Source organism: Cavia porcellus, unplaced genomic scaffold, assembly GCF_034190915.1.
Source record: "Cavia porcellus strain 051 isolate PalLab524CR breed Dunkin Hartley unplaced genomic scaffold, mCavPor4.1 scaffold_17, whole genome shotgun sequence".
NCBI classification, from domain to species: Eukaryota; Metazoa; Chordata; class Mammalia; order Rodentia; family Caviidae; genus Cavia; species Cavia porcellus.
In genome coordinates, this window is record NW_026947500.1 from 64502021 (window position 1) to 64520411 (window position 18391).

General features: G+C 54.9%; 2 protein-coding genes across 2 annotated transcripts; one reads left to right on the top strand and one right to left on the bottom strand.

Annotated features, from left to right (window-relative positions):
• Positions 1-3970: 3970 nt before the first annotated feature.
• Positions 3971-8437, top strand: Gcdh (glutaryl-CoA dehydrogenase). The gene is made up of 10 exons (XM_063228431.1): positions 3971-4174; positions 4385-4528; positions 4606-4668; positions 4840-5010; positions 5194-5323; positions 5405-5621; positions 6267-6370; positions 6548-6673; positions 6792-6952; positions 8038-8437. The coding sequence occupies exons 1-10, from the start codon at positions 4084-4086 to the stop codon at positions 8109-8111; spliced, it is 1281 nt and encodes a 426-aa protein (XP_063084501.1). The 5' UTR covers positions 3971-4083; the 3' UTR covers positions 8112-8437.
• Positions 7721-17525, bottom strand: Syce2 (synaptonemal complex central element protein 2). The gene is made up of 5 exons (XM_063228443.1): positions 17432-17525; positions 17099-17217; positions 10431-10605; positions 8840-9028; positions 7721-7958 (listed from the first exon to the last, which is right to left on the bottom strand). The coding sequence occupies exons 1-5, from the start codon at positions 17444-17446 to the stop codon at positions 7914-7916; spliced, it is 543 nt and encodes a 180-aa protein (XP_063084513.1). The 5' UTR covers positions 17447-17525; the 3' UTR covers positions 7721-7913.
• Positions 17526-18391: the final 866 nt, after the last annotated feature.

Below are 18391 nucleotides of genomic sequence, written 5' to 3' on the forward strand. Positions count from 1 at the left end.
GGATCTCTGTGAATTGGGGGCCAGCTTGCACTACACGGTGAGTTCAAGTACAGCCTGAACTACACAGCAAGACTCTGCCTCAAAAAAAAAATACACTCAAGTGATTGGTTCCATAGGCCAAAATATTCATATAAAATTATTATAATACTTCAATAAAATACAAAAATTTAAAAAATACAAAACATAAAGAAAATAACCTGTACTTGCCTTTTTTTATTTTAAAGAGAATAAAACAATAAAACAGACCCAAACAGAACAATACTGGATTTCAAAAACAAGACAGAAGGGTCAGGGGTTTAGCTTAGAGCCATAAGCACCTTCCTGGCAAGCGTGAGGTTGTGAGTTTGATCCCCAGTACTCAAAACACACACACACACACAAGACAGAAATTCCCATAGCTGCTATATTGTATATGGTTAACCTCTAAACACACGCTCAGACTACTGGCCTAATTCCTGCAAAGTCAATCAAACAATACAAGCCGTGAGCTGTTTCTATACCTCAGTAGCTATCATCTGAGCCTGTGTTTCTCCTATTCAGCTGGCTGCTTATGGGGTGGAGCTGGGGATCAGCTCTTCTTGTCTCCTAGCTCACGTGCGGGGTGGTCACCGGAGGGGTTGGCTTGTTGGGCCTCCTCCCAGCCCACAGCTCTGCACTTACCTTTAAGAAGCCTTCACGGCTTGTGTGAGACAGACAGGAGGGTCACTGTGTAAGGCGACTGTCACCATCACTCACGGAATCACTGCTGTTTTTTTTGGCACTGGCTCTTGAACTCAGGACCTTGTGCTTGCAAGGCAGGTGCTGCCCTGCTGTTTACCGACTCAATGGACTCTTTCTTTTCATGCAGTGTTAACAGGGAACCTATCCAATGACAATTCCTTTTGCCTCCTTTTGAGGGTTTCACAAAAGTGTTCTATTGCGTTGTCATTAAACAGATTCATCACTTGCACTGCTACAACTTAACTCTCGCTGTTGGGAAACAATCACCCACAATCCCACAGTGAAACAGAGGGAGAAAACTACAGTCAGTTTAGCTGTGACCATGTGATGGTCAGCGTCAAGTCCTACTCCTATTGCAGGACATTGCTTGTTTATCAAGTTGGAATTTATTAGAAGCCAGGCAAAGTCAGGTGTGCATGCCTGTAATCCTAGCACTCAGGAGGCTGAAGCAGGAGGATTACTGTGAGTTCGAGGCCAGTCTGAGCTACAAAGAGAGTTCAAGGCCAGCCTGGACTGCATAATGAGACCCTTTCTCAAAAAGCCAGAAAAGAAATTTTTTAAGAAATGTTTGGTTCGGGCCTGGGGGTTTGGCTCAGTGGTGCAGTGTCTGTTTGATAATTGCAAGGTCTGAGTTCAATACCCAGTACTCACACACACAAAAAAGAAATGTTTGGTTCTCTTGTAGAACAAGTTACTCCCAACCCAAGGTTTTACTGTGCTTGTGTACCAATATGTACTTGTTCACAATTTCCAGGAGGTTCACCAATGAACAAATGAAGAAATAAAATGTGACCCAGGGGCTGGGGATTTAGCTCAGTGGCATAAGCGCCTGCCTTGCAAGCAGGCAGTCATGAGTTCGATCCCCGGTACCGATAAAAAAGGAAAAAGACAAAAAAAAGTGACCACCCACATAATGGAATAGTATTCAGCCATGACAAGGAACAAAGTGGGGCTGGGGGTGTGGCTCAGTGGTACAGCACTTGCCTGGCATGCCCAAGGCCATCGCCACATCTCCAGTCTCTGTTTCTCTCTCTCTCTGTTTCTCTCTCTCTCTCTCTCTCTCTCTCTCTCTCACACACACACACACACACACACACACACACACACTGATACCCACGGCAACATGAATGAACTTCGAAAACATCCTCATCAAATAAAGAAGCCAGTCACAAAAGATCACATATTGTGTGCTTTGGAGAAAGAAAGATTTGGAAGGAGAGAGGCCACTAGCTTCGGGAGGAAAGAGGTGACCAGAAGCAAGGCAGAATCCTAGATGTTTCCAGTGGTGATGGACACCTGGCTGTTTGAAGACATGTGAACACTTTTTATGTTCTCCTCTAGTCCTGGGGGTTGAAGCTAGAAGGACTCTACCATAGAGCTACATCCCCATCCACCCCTCACACCCATTTTTGAGACCAAGAGTCTTGCTGTGCAGTCCAGGCTGGCCCTGAACTCACTTTGTAGCCCACGCCAGACTCCAACTTGCCACCATCATCCTGCCTCAGCCTCCGGAGTGCTGGGATTACAGTCAGGTGGCACTCAGCCTAAGCTTAGACTTTTGATCCTCCTGCCTAACCCTCTCACTCTGCTGGATGACAGGTGTGTGCCACCACACCCAGCAACCTCCTGCTTCCTAAAGTTTCTTTTCCCTCATTGGTAACGGGTGGGTCATGGCAGATGTATGACTTTCAGATGCAGAAATGATCAGAACACTAAATCTCAGATGCAGGCATCTGAGATGGCAGATGTGTGACTTTCAGATGCAGAAATGACCAGAACACTAAATCTCAGATGCAAGCACACACCATGCAAACACTGGATGGCACAGCTCCTCACTAAGGCACGCACAGAGATCCTGCCTGGGCACACAGCCACACACACACACACAACTACATACAGACAGATCATATAGGTGCAAACAGAAACAATCAGACTTCTGCACAAACACCAAACCATAACATCACAAAGGGCTAGAGGTGTAACAACAGCAGAGTATGTACTTAGCGTGCACACACATGAAACTCCAAAAAGAATACCCACAGCTAATGAGAAAGCCACCAGAACACAGTTACATACAATACCATACAAACACATAGTTACACAGAATACCACTGTACCACCTGCAATCACACAGACCAAAAAATCATGGGCAGCAGGGGCAGTACACATCACATGGTCACAGTCTGTAATCCCAGGATCACCACAAGGTCAGGGCCAGTCTCGGCTACAAAGTGAGTTCAAGATGATCTGAACTACATGGTCATGCCCTGTCCCAAAAACCTAAAAAACGGGGGGGGGGGCAGGGAGAGGGGAGAAAGAAACTGCCACATTTGCAAGCAGAGTCCTGAGTTTACACAGGCACACACGAGCTACAGTCAAGAGAGACAGAAACAGAACACACACGTGCCTGCAACCACACACACACAATCGTATACGTGTGCTGGCTCTCGCAGGCAATGTTACAGGACCACAGACGCACTTACATCGCCACATACACGCCCAGACACAGAATCAGAACCACAGGACACAACCAGAGTCCTAGAACATGAAACACCCAGTCCCACGGAACAGCACACCACTATGCAGAAATCACACGCAAACACACAGCGCCAGCATTATATAACATTCCAGAGAGACAGAATCCCACATAAACGACCACGTAAGGGAAAATCCATGAAACACAAGATGCACAGCCATCCACCATCCGAGGCTCAGGAATCATAGGCACAGGGTCACCTACAGATCTACAGTTATTCGGGCACAAACACGACCCAGGCACAATCACATACACAGTCACACGTTCTACACGCGCTTCCGGGAAAAGTGGCAGACAGGGTGAGCTGCGATCGCCCACTCAGAGCCCACCTTCTCGCCCACCAGGACTCAAGCACAGGAGAGCACAAAGTTTGGCGGTTCTCCTTCTTGGGCTCTGACCCTTTTAACTTCTGGACCGCTACCCACACACCCTCTGCAACTATCTAACCAAGAGCCGGACAAGCCCCTTTTAGGGCCAATCAGGGCAGAGATATATCTAGCCAATCGGATTAAGGCATTCGCTTGCCGCCCCTTTTCGGTTCAGCTTCTTAAAGGGGCTAACGTACTTCCGCCTCGGCGCACACGCCTGCATCGGCCTAGCTGCCATAGTCCTTTTAAATACCAATCACCAGGCGCCGGGATTCGAAAGGAACCAATGAGAAGCACCGTTCTCTCCCCGCTCCGCCCGCCCGTGGCTGAGGCCACCGCCTTCTTTCTTGCACAGTGGACTTTGAGCTGCGTACGGCGCCGGGCGGAGGCGCTTGGCCCCGACGCCGTCCTGTTCCGCCAGGTCACCGTGGTCGCGTCGCCCACAGCCTCTCTGCCCGCATGGCCCTGAGAAACGTCGCCGCGCGGTTGCTGAGCCGCGGGCCCCATCTGCGCGTCCGGCGCGCATGGGGCTCGGCAGCGGCGCCCACGGGTCAGCGCGAGGGCGGGGAGAGGCGCGGGGCTCGGAGGCTCGGGGCGGCCTTTCCGGGCTGCGGGGCGGACCACGGTGGGCGCACCCCAGGTCGCGCCGCGCCGGGTCGCAGGGCAGAGGGGCGAGACTGCAGAGGGGCCGCCCTCGCCGCGTGAGCCCCGGTCGGGGCGCCGATCTGGGCGGTAGTGACCTCGTCCCGCTCCCGGCCAGCCCCGCGTCCCGAGTTCGACTGGCGTGACCCGCTGGGCCTGGAGGAGCAGCTAACGGCGGACGAGGTCCTCATCAGGGACACCTTCCGCGGCTACTGCCAGGAGCGGCTCATGCCACGCGTCCTGATGGCTAACCGCAACGCAGGTGCGGCCGCGGGTCGCGGGCGGGCTGGGACCCAGGCCGGCCGGACCTAGCCCCAGCCGCTCCCCCCCCCCCCGCAGTGTTTCACCGGGAGATGGTCGCGGAGATGGGCGAGCTGGGCGTTCTGGGCCCCACGATCAAAGGTAGGGCCGCACGCTGCGCCCGGAGGAGCCCCCCCCCCCGCCCGTCCTGCCCCGCCCCGCCCTGAGCAGGGTCCAGTCTGTGGAGGGGGTCAGCGGCTGCAGGCGCATGGGGCTGCCGGCCTGCTCTCTGGTGCCCCGGCTGGCTCCCTCCCGTGCCCTCTGGGCCCGCAGGGTACGGCTGTGCCGGGGTCTCCTCCGTGGCCTACGGGCTCTTGGCCCGGGAGCTGGAGCGGGTGGACAGTGGCTACCGTTCCTTGATGAGTGTACAATCCTCCCTGGTCATGTACCCAATCTACGCCTATGGCAGCGAGGAGCAGCGGCAGAAATACTTACCCCGGCTGGGTGAGTGGCTGTGGGCCGTGCTTTGTTTTTCTGAGACCCGCTTGCCCTGTCTCTGTGCTGTTCGGGCTGGCCGTGGCCTCACAGCTATCACCCCTGCAGCTGGGGTCAGAGGCTGCACAGCTGTCCTTCGGCCAGGCCACTCCCAGGGGGCCCTGACCTGGGTACCATGTATTGTTCCTCCAGCCAAGGGGGAGCTTCTGGGCTGCTTTGGGCTCACAGAGCCCAACCACGGGAGTGACCCCAGCGGCATGGAGACCAGGGCCTGCCACAACCCAGCAGGCAAGAGCTACACCCTCAATGGAACCAAGAGCTGGTAAGGAGCTGGTGGCCGGCGGGCGGGCAGTGGGTGGGCAGGCAGCAGCCAGCAATGCCCTCACCGACTGCCCACCCCCAGGATCAGTAACTCGCCGGTGGCCGACCTGTTTCTAGTGTGGGCACGGTGTGAGGATGCCCGAGTTCGGGGCTTCCTGCTGGAGAAGGGGATGCCGGGCCTCTCAGCCCCTAAGATAGAGGGCAAATTCTCCCTGCGGACCTCAGCCACGGGCATGATCGTCATGGACAGCGTGGAGGTGCCAGAGGAGAACGTGCTGCCCAATGCGGTCGGCCTGTCGGTCAGTGTCTGCTGGGATCCTGAGTCACGGCTCCCAGGGTTCCCCAGCATGTGTTCATGGGCATCTTTCTGCCCAGATCTGAGAACTAAATGCAGACACCGGGTGGGTAGCACTGTGTGCAAGTCCAGGGCAAGTAGGCAGGCCAAGAATCCTGGCCACCGAACAGGTAAAATTCTAGAGACTGTGCCTCAGTGCCCTAGAGTGCAGCTCGGTGGTAGAACATCCCTGAGTTTGATCCCCAGTACCACAAAAATAGACAGAAGCCAGCAGGGAGAGAGGGCGTGCCTGAGCCCTGGCACCAGGGCCTGGGATGAGTCACAGAGCTGGCCACCTGGCCGGAGGCTTCCCCACATCTGAACTGGGTCTGTCCATGTGCAGCCTCCCCGGAGGCTGAGGTAGGGGGATGGCAAGTTGGAGGCCAGCCTGGGAGTCAGTGAGACCTTGCCTCAGAACCGAGAGAGGAAAGAATGGAATAAAACAGAAATGAGTAGAAATCAGAACAAACAGACCTGGAGGTTCTCAGCGGCAGAGCATTTGTGCGTAGCTATAGGTCCCACATCTGGCACCACAGTAAAACCCGGGTGGGTTGGTTCTGTGTGGGCTGCTCATGGCTCCAAAGAGGGACTGAGCCCCTCAACCCTGCAGAGCGCCTTTGGCTGCCTCAACAACGCCCGCTATGGCATCACGTGGGGCGTGCTGGGAGCTGCCGAGTTCTGCCTGCACACGGCCCGGCAATATACCCTGGACAGGTGAGTGGGGCCACTGCCCCCGGGTCCCAGCCCCTGCCCTGGGAGGTGGCTGGCGAATCCGTCCCAGGAGGGCCAGGGCAGCTCTGAAGGCTTCCTGGGCAGTGGGGTGGGGGCTGGGCTGGGTTCCTTTTTTTCCTTCCCTCCCCTCCCTGCAGCCTTCTCCCCACCCCCCACCAGGGTCCAGTTTGGCGCCCCCTTGGCCAGGAACCAGCTAATCCAGAAGAAGCTGGCAGACATGCTGACTGAGATCACGCTGGGGCTCCAGGCCTGCCTGCGGCTGGGCCGCCTCAAGGACCAGGACAGGTCAGGGCACAGTGGGGCTGGGCGCTTGTCTGGACCTGACCTCGGGCCCACTGAGGGGCTGGGAGGCACTGAGGATCAGCCCAGCCAGGTTTGCTCAGGGTGTGTGCCCCACTCCCAGGGCCACCCCTGAGATGATCTCCCTGCTCAAGAGGAACAACTGCGGGAAAGCCCTGGACATTGCGCGCCAGGCCCGGGATATGCTGGGCGGCAACGGCATCCTGGATGAGTACCACGTGATCCGGCACGTCATGAACCTGGAGACTGTGAACACATACGAAGGTGGGCACAGAGAGGCCGCAACCCCAGGCTGCTTGCCAAGCACTGCCCAGAGGGGGACAGGACTCCCGTCAGGCTGGTGGACACCCGGCAGAGAGTGGTGCGGGGCAACCCCATCCATTTACCAATGAAAGGGATGGTGGGTGTGCAGTGCTTCCTACTAGGGCCTGGACCCCTGGCTTAGTGGGCAGACATAGACAGACAGACAGGCACGGAAGATAATCAAAATGCTGGGCTTAGTGGCACACACCTGCACCCCAGCACTGGGGGGCTGAGGCAGGAGCATCTCTGTGAGTTTGAGGTCAGCCTAGGCTACTTAGCGAAACCCTGTCTCGAACAGACAAGAAGTACAGCCAGCAGGGGACACCTGTGATCTCAGCCCTGTGGTTGGCTGAGGCAGGAGGATTGCAGGGTCAGCCTGGCCTGGACGGTTTAGTGAGGTCCTGTCTCAAAATACAAGTTATAGAGAGCCTGAGGGTGTGGCTCTGTTCAGAGACCACGGTTCTGGGCCTGGGCTGGACCTCGCCAGACCCACATTTTTGTCAGGCGTTGCACAGGACATGCAGCAGCACCGAGGGGCAGGGGCCCAAAAGTGGCAGTGATCCCAAAGACAGGCCCGAGGTCTCCTGCAGTGGAGGGGCGGGTGGGGTAATCACCTGACTGAAGAGGCCTCCCGGCAGCAGGGGAAGCACAGGACAGGTGAGGGGAGGTAGGGACCCCCAGTGGGGACCCGGCTGTCACCGCTAGGGAAGGAAACAAGCCAAGCTGCAGATCAGGTGTTTAATCAGCTTGCAGGCCAAGGCCGGGCCACGTGGGGCCTGTGCCTGCTGTATGGGGTGTGGGGCTTGGGGTCTAGTTGCTCTTGCGCTTGCGTCTGGAACCATAGGGCACAGTCTAGGGGGGCCTACAGGTGGCTCTGAACCTTGGAGGGAAGCTGTGGCCAGGAGGTGACTCCTGGCGTCGGTCAGCATTCCACGTCTTTATAGGTTGGCTCTTCCAGAGTGGTGGCCTGGGAGACATGGAGATGGGTGTCAGTAGCAAGCTGTGGGCTGTGAAAGGTCCAGGCTGACCTGTGTTGTCCTGTCCAGGTACGGCTGACATCCATGCGCTGATCCTTGGACGGGCAATCACAGGAATCCAGGCATTTGCATCGGGCAAGTGAACCGGCTTATGCCAGAGCTGCCTACAGGGGGACGCCCTGCTGGACCCTGGCCCCGCGTGGTCCAGGCTGAGCAGAGGTGGTGGATGACCTGACTTCCAAGGTGGAAGTGAGGGGCGTCGACCAGTGAACACCAGCAGCTCTCTTGGGAGGGCGTTCAGAGGCTCCTTGGAAAAAGGGTGAGGGGACTCCCTACCAAGGCTTCCCGTCCACTTTTAGCTCTCTTGCTGCAGGGAGAGCGGGTGACCTGGTCATAGCTCACCATGTCCTTAACTATCTGTGCAGGGCGGCATGCAGGAGAGGGAAAAATAAAGCGCTTGCGGGTCTGACTGGCAGTGTGGGACTGCAGTTACGGGAACCTGGAAAAAGGGGCCTCGGGTTCTTCTCGGGGGAAAACGGGTGAGCCTGGCCTAGCCCCTGGAGTCAGGTGGGGGCTTCTCACTGGCATATTCTGGCTCCGGTCTGAACCTCAGGCTGGGTCCCTCCTAGGTCCTGCGGGGCAGCCCAGCCTGCTGGGCTCAGGCCGGGGCCACGCTGTCTGTTGTCACAGCAGACTGCCTCCATGGGAAGTGACCGGTCTGCTCCGGTGTACCACCTGGTGGGGCATCAGGGCCCCTTGGGTGAGGAGTTGCCTCGGAACTGGGTGGGCAGTGAGCTCGAACAGCCCTGCTTCCTGCCCCAGCTCACTGACAGCCGAGCCGTCACAAGGCCTCCCTGAGCGATGTCCCTACCTCAGGGGGCACACACAGGTCCCTGTACACGGTCTCCACGGTGCGGCACGCTTGCTTGAGCTCTGTCTCCAGGTGGCTGATCTGCGTCATCTTGAGGGTGAACTCCTGCAGCCGGTCCTGAATGACCTTGCTGTGCTGGCTGTAGGCCTGGTACATCCTGTCTTCTAACTTTTCCGTCAGGTCCGAGACCTGCAGAGAGTAATTGGCGGCCATTTGGGTGTCACCAACTGCACCTAGTGGAGCTGAGACGGCAACAGTTCCTCCTGTGGAAGTGGTGATTGCAGGCAGAAGTGCCTGTGAGCTCATGAAGTATTTTTCCTTAGATTAGAACCAATATGCAAATACATACCTTTGGCTCTTGTTATCTGCAGTTTCCACATGCAGATAAAAAAGTTCTGACCCAGGGCTCTGCTGACTATAGTCTCTATTCTCACTTATTTTTTGAGATAGGATCTCTGTGGTTGAGGCTGGCCTTAAATTTTCAGCCTCCAGGCCAGGGATTTAACTCAGTGGTGTACGTGCCTGTCTGTTAAGTTCGAGATGGTGAGTTTGATCCCCCATACCAAAAAAATAAAGTTAATGGGCAGGTGTGATGGCTGTCATCCCAGCACTCAGGAGGCTGAGGCAGGAGGATTGTTGCAAGTTTGAGACCAGCCTGGGCTACAAAGTGAGCCCAAGGCCAGCCTGAACTGCATAGTGAGACCCTGTCTCAAAAAAACACTCAGTGACCCTCCTGCCTCAGGCTCCCGAGTGAGTGCTTAGGATTACACCCAGCTCTTTTTAAATTTTATTTTTCTTGCTGACTACATTCTCAAGAGACACCAAGCACAGCTATTAATTCTAGAGTTGCCCATAACTAATAACAGTCTTGTTAGACAGAAACCCTAGGTGTGCTGAAGGGCCAACTCCTGTCACGGAGTTGGCCATCTCCAGAGCACACATGGCCATCAAAAGGCAGCATGGTCACCCCGCTGCCCTGGAGGAAGTAAGCAGCTGGGTTCTGCAGATGGACTTCGGTTCCTCGGCCTGGATCCCACACATAGTGCACCCTTTTCTCTTTTTAAAAACTGACTTAAATCGAGCTGGGGATTTAGCTCAGCGGCATAAGCACCTGCCTTGCAAGCAGGTGGTCGTGAGTTTGATCCCTGGTACCGTTAAAAAAAAAAACTAACTTAAATCAATATGTTTTAGTGCTGAGGGTAGAACCAGGGCCTCCTGCTTGCTAGAGAAGCTCTCTTCCACTGAGTTGCAGCCCGGCCCAGCTGGTTTATTTCTGAAGCTTCACTGGTATATTTGTTGTTCAGTTGAGATGGGGTCCTACTAGGTAGCGCAGGCTGGCCCCAGCTCCTGCTCATCTGTCTGCCTCAGGCTCCTGAGCCCTGGGATTCTAAGATCCTCCGCTTTAGCCTTCCGAGTGCTGGGACTCAAGGTGTGTGCCACCATGCCCAGCTGAACCTCAGTTTGCCCATCTGTGAAATGAGTCCAGTTTCCCTAGCGCTGAAGAGTGAAATGAGATGCTGTATGCCCTGCCTGGTGCAGTGCCTGGAATAAGATACCCAGCCGCACCCCCTCGCTACCCGGCACTCTGTACCTTCATCTTGAGGCTGTCTCTGAAGTTGGTCATGAGTGCATGGTCCTTCTGTCTGTTCTCATTGATGTTTTCAATCAGGTCCTGGGCTCTCTTCTTCAAAATGTCAATGCTCGAATCCAGAGAAGAAAGGTAGAGTCCTGCTTTCCCCTCCAGTGCTGGCAGCTGGTGGCTGGCACTGGAGGTGGAGGAACAAGGGCTAGGAATCTGACTTCTGAAAGTACAGGAAACACCGGACTCCGAGAGTGGCCACTGCGGGGCAGGGTGTGGCCCAATGGTAGACCAAGCGCCCAGTGCGGGCACCCTGGATCTAGCCCCAGTGCACACACCCCGGGGCTGACTTAACTGACAAAGCTGTAGGACGCCAGCTGTCCTGAAATGCCACAGTCATGCCCTCAGGCATGAGGGTAGCACCCTAACAGTGTGTGTGTCTGGGGGCCGTACTGGGGATCAACCAGGGCCTCTACACTGCACTACATTCCCAGCTGCTTTTTAAGTCTTCTTATTGTGACAGCTTCCCACCAAGATGCCCAGGCTGCATTACTCGTGATTTTCTGTCTCAGCTTCCTATTTCTGCCTCAGCTTCCTAGAGTGCTGAGTGTGTTACCATCGCTTTATAATGGAGAAAACAGACCCAGAGGCACAAACCAAAGATGCTCAAAATTCCAGAACAAAAAGGTCGATTCCACCCCAAGGCCCCCGTGTTTTATGACCCCAACTTGCTTCTTTGAAACAGACATGAATAGGACAAGCTGGGTAGTGGCCAGCGCTTGTATCCCAGCTCCTTAGGATGTTGAGGTAGAGGCTGCAAGTTCTGGGCCAGCCTGACTGCAACAGCAGAAAGGGCTGAGTGTGTGGTGCAGTGATGCAGCGCTTGCTAAGCACGCATGTGCCTCAGTCTGACCCCGGGACCACAGGAGGAAGCAAAAAAAAAAAAAAAAAAGAAAAAAAAAAAAGCACAGGCTGAACACCTGTAACCTAAAAATCTGAAACTCCAAACTCAGAAGATACATTTTTTTTTTTTTTTTTTTTTGTGGGATCGAACTCAAGACTGCCTGCTTGCAAGGCAGGCACTTATGCCGCTGAGCTAAATCCCCAGCCCCAAGCTACCTTTTTTTTTTTTTTGTACTGAGGATTGGACTCTGGCCCTTGCGCTTACCAGGCAGGCACTTGTGCTGCTGAGCTAAACCCTAGGCCCACAGCTACCTTTTTTTTTTAAGGCAGGGTCTCACTAAGTACCTAGGCTGGCCCTCACCTCACAGTCCTCCTGTCTTCCTATCCGAGCCTCCCCAGTGCTGACGTTAAGGCATGGATCAACATGCTTGCCCAAAATTGAAAACTTTTTGAGTGTTGGAGTTTTGGATTTCAGAGCATTTTGTATTTAGGATTTTGGGATTCGGATTTTTGCAACTATTCCAGTATCCAAAACATTTCTGTTCCTAAGCATTTGGGATGACCCTAACCTGTAAAAGTAGCACAGTGCGCGTGTGTGGACACTGTATCATCTCACTAGCGTGAGAAGCTGAAAGAAATGATGCATGTATGTGTGTGTATATATAAAAACGTTCAGACAGTTACACTACTGATTTCTCTGAGGTCACTGAAGAGAGGTTTGTGTTGGTGCTGACTGGACAACTGAACACAGATATCTCGTGCTCTGGGTAAAAGCGCAGTGTGTACCGTTGCTGCCCGGATAAACATCTTGAAATTTTTTTCTGTTTGACATAAAATGGATTTGAAAAAAATAGTGTGGTACAGACACTTTCTTAAATGACCTCGGTGTCAGCTGCTGCATCCTTCCTACACCCAGGGGGTGATGCCACACAGAGACCTAGGCTGGGGTGCCTGACCCCATCACGTGAGGTAGATGCTATCGGGAGCTGGATTTCAGGCTGGGGATGTGGCTCAGAGGTGGAGCACTTGCCTGGCATTTGTGAGGCCCTGTGTTTATGTCTTAGCACCATATGAAAAAGTATATACCAAAGAAAAAAGTATATAGATACAGTTTTTAAAAAAAATATGAAGTTGTATTTGTCCCACACTGTACATGACACTGTAATTACGTAACCCAGTGAAGAAACACTGTGCCAGCCAGGGAAGGAGGGTGGAAAAGCAACAGCTCTCTGAAAAACTAAAATGAGTGAAGCAGGTGAGGGTGTGTAGCTCCTTGATCTGCAGTGAGGGAAACAATGGGATAAAGAGCATTAAAGACTAGGAGTCTGCACACAGTGCTTGGCCAGGGCAGCTTCCATTTTAAACAGAAACTAGGACTCAGCTGTGCACTGTAGTGAAGCCTTTTCGGGAGGTGCTGGGCACGGAGCCCAGGCCTGGCCCATGCTGGCCTCTGAGTGGCACCCAGCTCTACGTGGTCGCCAGTGGACGCCTTCTCCAGGAACCTTTTCCCTGGCTCTCATCCCAGCTGACCTTACTGCTACATGCCAGCTCAGAACAAACAGGCCATGAAACTCCAGGACTGGGAGGACTGGGAGCCTGGGCGGGGAGAGTTCTCCTGGAAGGCAGCTCCAGGCCTCAGGCTGTGGCCACTGTCCTGTCCTGTTTCTTGATGGAAAACACACACACACACACACACACACACACACCCTTTCCTTGCCTCGGGCCTCTGTGCCTGCTTCCTGATGAGCTCCGTGTCCCATCTCCCCCCACCCTCCCTCTGGCACCCGGGCCCACACCGTGTGTGGAATGACTGTCCTGCCCACTCCGCTTCTATCCTGGCTCCACACAAGAATGCAAGTTCATCACCCTCCTAGGCAGACAGCTGTGCCTAATGTGTCAGGACGGGAAAGCACCCCAAAAGAGACAGATGTGCTGTAGCCCAGCCCACCGGCCAGCTGGAAAAACACGCAAAGAAACAACACACGGCTCCCTGAGCATTTCTGCAAACAGATATGTAGCGTGAGACAAAAATCTGCTGAGCGGCTTCTACCTGCACTAGCCCTTCCTCCCAGGGGTGAGCAAGGAGGGGAGGGGGCTAATTCAGCGCTGGCACTGCTGCGTGTGCAGATGTTTGCACCATCTGGATACACATGGAGAACACGGTTGAAGCTTCTGTGAGAACAGCTGTGACCAGTGCAGTGGCACATGCACCACCCCAGCTACTTAGAAGGGTGAGGTGGCTAGATCCCAAGTTTGAGGCCAGCACGGGCCACTTACCAAGACACCCATCCCAAAAGTGAAAAGGAGTGAGGGTGTAGCTCAGTGGCAGAGTGCTTGCCTACCATGTGTCAAGGCCCTGGTGCTCCATCCCTGGTGTGTGTTTGTGTGTGTGTGTGTGTGCGTGCGCGCACGCACACACAGGAACAGCCATGAGGTATGCAATGAGAATGGCATGGGAAGCTAGGAAGACTGGGACAGTAAGGTGGCCTTGAGCCCTCCAGAACCACTCTACCCACTTGCAGTCCATGCCCACTTCTGGGGGGCTGCGGCCCCCTTTCCTATCACTCCCTCCCCTGAGCCCCAGCTTCCCCCTATGACTGAGCACTTTCTATTGTTCCACACTCGGGAGCTTGACTGGAGGATGCTGTGGCCCTGGGGACCCAGTGGATTCCTGGTGCTTAGCCTCTGCTCACTGCCCTTGACACCATCACTCCCCGCCCTTGGGCTCTCCACCAGCCCAGTCCTCCTCTGGCCTGGCCTGTCAGTCTCTAAGGGCCTCCTCAAGCCTGCCTGGCCTGACAGTTCCCCTTGCCAGTGCTGGTGCTCCAGAAGGCTCTGTCCTGGACAACGCGCACAGCACCGGGAGGCTGGGCTCCCATCTGACCCACCCTCGGCCTCCAGTGTCTCCATTCAGGGAGGACCAGGAAGTATGTGTGGAATAAAGGAATGACCCGGGGCCTTCATTACCTCCTGCACCTGGCGACACCGAACTGACCACTACAACCCTCTCACACTCCGGATGACACAGGCTTCTACCTTCAGCAGGGGTCTCCAAACCTATCCCGAACTTTGCCTCTGTATGTCAACAGCCACCTGACTGTGGCTGCCCTCCTTCCCATGAATGACAGAAGAAACAGGCCATCACCTGAGATGTCTCCTCTGTCCCTTTGCATGCTGAGTCATGGTGTCCTCATTTCTACCTCCTTCTCTTCCTCTGGTCTCTCATCCCTTGCAGGTCCACCCTTGACATTCCTCTCCAGAGCCCTGAGGACCTCTGGAACTGTGACCCAATCTCCTCGACCCACAGGACAGCCTCAAGTAAAACCCTAGCAGCCACAGATGGAGTGCAAACCCCTCGGACCAGGACACAAGGCCACCCAGGGACAGGGCCTTAGTGTCTCCTGATGTGCCTGCACCTCCAGCTATCCAGGACCTTTCATGGTTTCCCTAAACCCAACAGGTTTTTCTGTCCCTTTCTACCTTCTTCACGATGAAGCAACATGTGCAGCTCCTGCCATCCCAGCACTTAGGAGGCTGAGGCAGGAGGATCACTGAGAGTTGGAGGCCAGCCTGGGCTACGTGGCAAGGACTTGTCTCAAAAACCAAAATATCTGGAGCTACCCCTCGTGCTTTGCAATGCCCCAGAGGTTTCAGAACTGTCTGTCAAGTATCTAAGTGAATGGACAGGGGAGCTGGTTCTCACAGTCCTGCACCCACAGTCTGCAGAGGCAAACTCCCCTGGAGTTTGAGACTCAGAAGCTGAAAGCAGTGGTATCACCAGGCATTTTGGTTGGTGTCACTGTTCACAACCTGCTTCAGCTGCTAGCAGCTGGGAGACACTCCTCCTAAGGTTCCAGGGATGAAGCTGGAAGGGCTTTTTGTTTTGGTCTTTTGAGACAGGGTCTTGCTATGCAGTTCGGGTTGGCCTTGGACTCACTTTGTAACCCAGACTGGCCTCAAACTCACAGCAATCCTCCTGCCTTAGTCTCCCAGAGAGTTGGGATTACAGATGTGTACCACCACACCCAGCAATGAAGTTTTCATGTCAGCTATACATATGGTGAAAAAAATCAGTTGAATTCACCTATTCCAATTTTGTGGTGGGACAGGCTGATGTCTGGTGGGACAGGTGTCAGATGTCTGGTAAGAGGTTCTTTAATTTTCTGACCTTTGACCTTTCCTTTGTGGATTTGGGCCTTTCGATTTTTTTTTTTTTTTTCCTGTTACTGGGGATTGAACTCACGACCTTGCACTTGCCAAGCAGATGCTATGCCGCTAAGCTATACCTGTGGCCCCAATTTCATTTTTCTTAATACTCAGCAGCTGCATACTAATCAGGATGCTAATGAATTACAGGCTTCCCTTGGCCTGCATTCACCGATTAGCTTTAATAAACGAAATGGGCAATGTTCTCTCCGTTGGCTTCCCCAGCTCCCTGGCTGGCTTCTGGGGTGATGCCAGGGAATGGAAGTGAGCTGGACCCTCCACTCCGAGTGTGTGGCCTGTGTGGGGTGGGGGTCGTGAACACCTCGCCTCACTCATCTATTCTGCCTGTCCTGTCAAGGTGTCCCTGATTCAGCTTTGAAGACTAGGGCCTCGTTCCCTAGCAGGACCCAGGCTGGCAGGGGGCCCGAGGAAACAGGTCTCAGTCAATGAAGAGCCCATCTGTTCGCTCCAGGTAAAGCTGTGATTGGCAGGCGTGTGCGGCAGTGCCACCTGCTGCTGGGCCCTCCCAGAGTGGCCTCAGACAGATACACAAACAACCCGCGCCAACCACTTCTGACCTCCAGTGTCTCGGGCCCAGGAGGGGCAGCTGATTAAACAGGAGGAGGAATCCGACACTGCCAGGAAGGCAGAGTCTGAGCTGAAGCTGGTGAGCCACCTTCTGCCCTCCTCTTTTCACCCCTGAAATGTGTTAACATTTTAATCATGTGGTGGAGAGGCTGTTGCTGAGTTTATTAACCAGGCCCACACAGATTTAACCCAACTGGTTTCTGGCCAACGCGCTTGGAGTGCTCTTTGCAATCTCTACATGATCTGCAGTGTCTGGGTCGCTTGGTCACACAGATTTGGGTCTAAGCGTGCTATCTGCAGCAAATGATTAGGCTTCAGCCATCTCCTCTCTTCCTCTGGCCACCACCTGCCAGCAGTGAACTGGAAAGCACCCCACCAGCTCTGCCCTCAAGGGCTCAGAGAGACAGGGAAGGCTGGCTTAGCAGCTGGAGTCCTCAGGGCCCCGTGCGAGCCACTCCTCATTCTGTCTCTAGCTTGGCACGTCCGCCAGGGATTGTCTCTAAGATCTCCTGGATACCCCAAATTAGATGTAAGCCAGGCGCAATGGTGCGCGACTCTCATCTCACCACTCGGGAGGCTGAGGCATGAAGATCGTTGTAAGTTCGAGGCCAATCTGGGCTACAAAGTGAGCTCAAGACCAGCCTGAACCATATAATGAAACCCTGCCTCAAAAAAGACCAAAAAGAAGGCCAAGGAAAGGCTTGGATGTAGTACAGGGAGAAGGTCCTGGTCTCACCCCCAGCACTGTATGGGAGGCCCTGCGCAGGTGCCTTTAGGGGGAGAAGCCCCGAACCCGTGCTGAGAACCGGCCACTGCGCACGCGCCGCCCCACCGCGGGAGCGGCTCACGGCCTGGCCCCCAGCACTCGGGCCCCCGCACCCCGCCCCCGGCACGGAGGACATCCCGGCCACCCTGGGCCTGGGGGAGGCACCCACCCAGTCCCCTGCCGCGGCCCCGCAGCAGCCGAGGCAGGCGAAGCTCACCTGGCCGGGCCCCCGCCGGCTCCCTGGGCGGCACCTCGGTCCGCGGATCTCTGAGGCTCCAAGCCTTCCGCCGCGGCCGGGGCCGCGGGGTCGCTGGCCTCTGCGCATGGCAGGTCCACCTGTGGGCATCGCGGAGGCGCAAACCCCGCGTCAGTCAATCAGTCAGTCAGTCAGTCAGGGTCCGTCTCTCAGGAAAGCAAAGGCAGGTGGGACGCGAGGGAGCCCGATGGTCGGGGAAGTGGTCAGGTTCAGGTAGGGGGGAAAGTCCAGCAGGGCAGCTGCCCTTGCCCCCGCCCGCCCGCTGCCCGCACAAAGGGAACCAACCCCACGTACTTCGAGTTGCTCCATCTTTTCCCGCCTTGCGGTCGCGCCTTCTGCGCATGTGCAGAGCCTACCCGCTGCACGTGCTGCAACACGTGCTCCGGGCCACGCCCCGCGGAACAAAGGCCAAGGATAGGACCCAGAGGCTGCGCATGCGCAGCCAGCACGGCCCAGGGCTAGGCAGGCACTGCTTGTGCGCCTAGTGACTTATGACCACAGGCGCTGGGCACTGTTTCCGTCTATTCGTTCTGGAGCTCTCAGTCCAGCTGCTCTGTCTGGGTAACTTTTTCCCATCAAAATGCTCATTGCAGCCGGGTGTGATGGCACAGGCCTATCATCCTGCACTCAGGAGGCTAAGGCAGGAGAATTGTGAGTTCCAGGCCAGCTTGAGCTACAAACTGAGCGTAAGGCCAGCCTGAACTGCATGGTGAAGCCATGTCAAAAAAGACCCCCCCCCCAAAAAAAAAATGCTGATTTCAGTCTGTGTTTTGAAGTAAGCCCAGGCTGGCCTTGCACTTGTGATCTTCCTGCCTCAGCCTCTGGACTCCCTCTCAAATTCTGACTCCCGATTTTGACCGAACTTTCCCTCATAAAGGTGCTTGTGCATTCCAAGTGTAGCTCTCTGAAAGCAAAGTGAAACGTATGGTGTGGCATCGTTTAGTAACACTGACTTCGAACATGGGAATGACCAATTCAAAACAAGAACAAGAGGGGGGCGGAGGCCGGCAGTCCCGGCCACTTGGAAGGCTGAGCCAGGAGGATCACTTGAGCTCAGCACTTCCAAGCCAGGCTGCACAACACAAGGAGATTTCACCTTCAGAGGATGAAGGGCATGGGATGTTGCTCAGTGGTACAGTACATGTCTCCTGTGGGCTCCAGCAACAAAAACACACAGAGGTGAAAAGATCTGAATGTGTGCAAAGGCCCTGAGACATTCGTTGGGAGGTGCCCAGCAGCAGAACAGGGACCAGA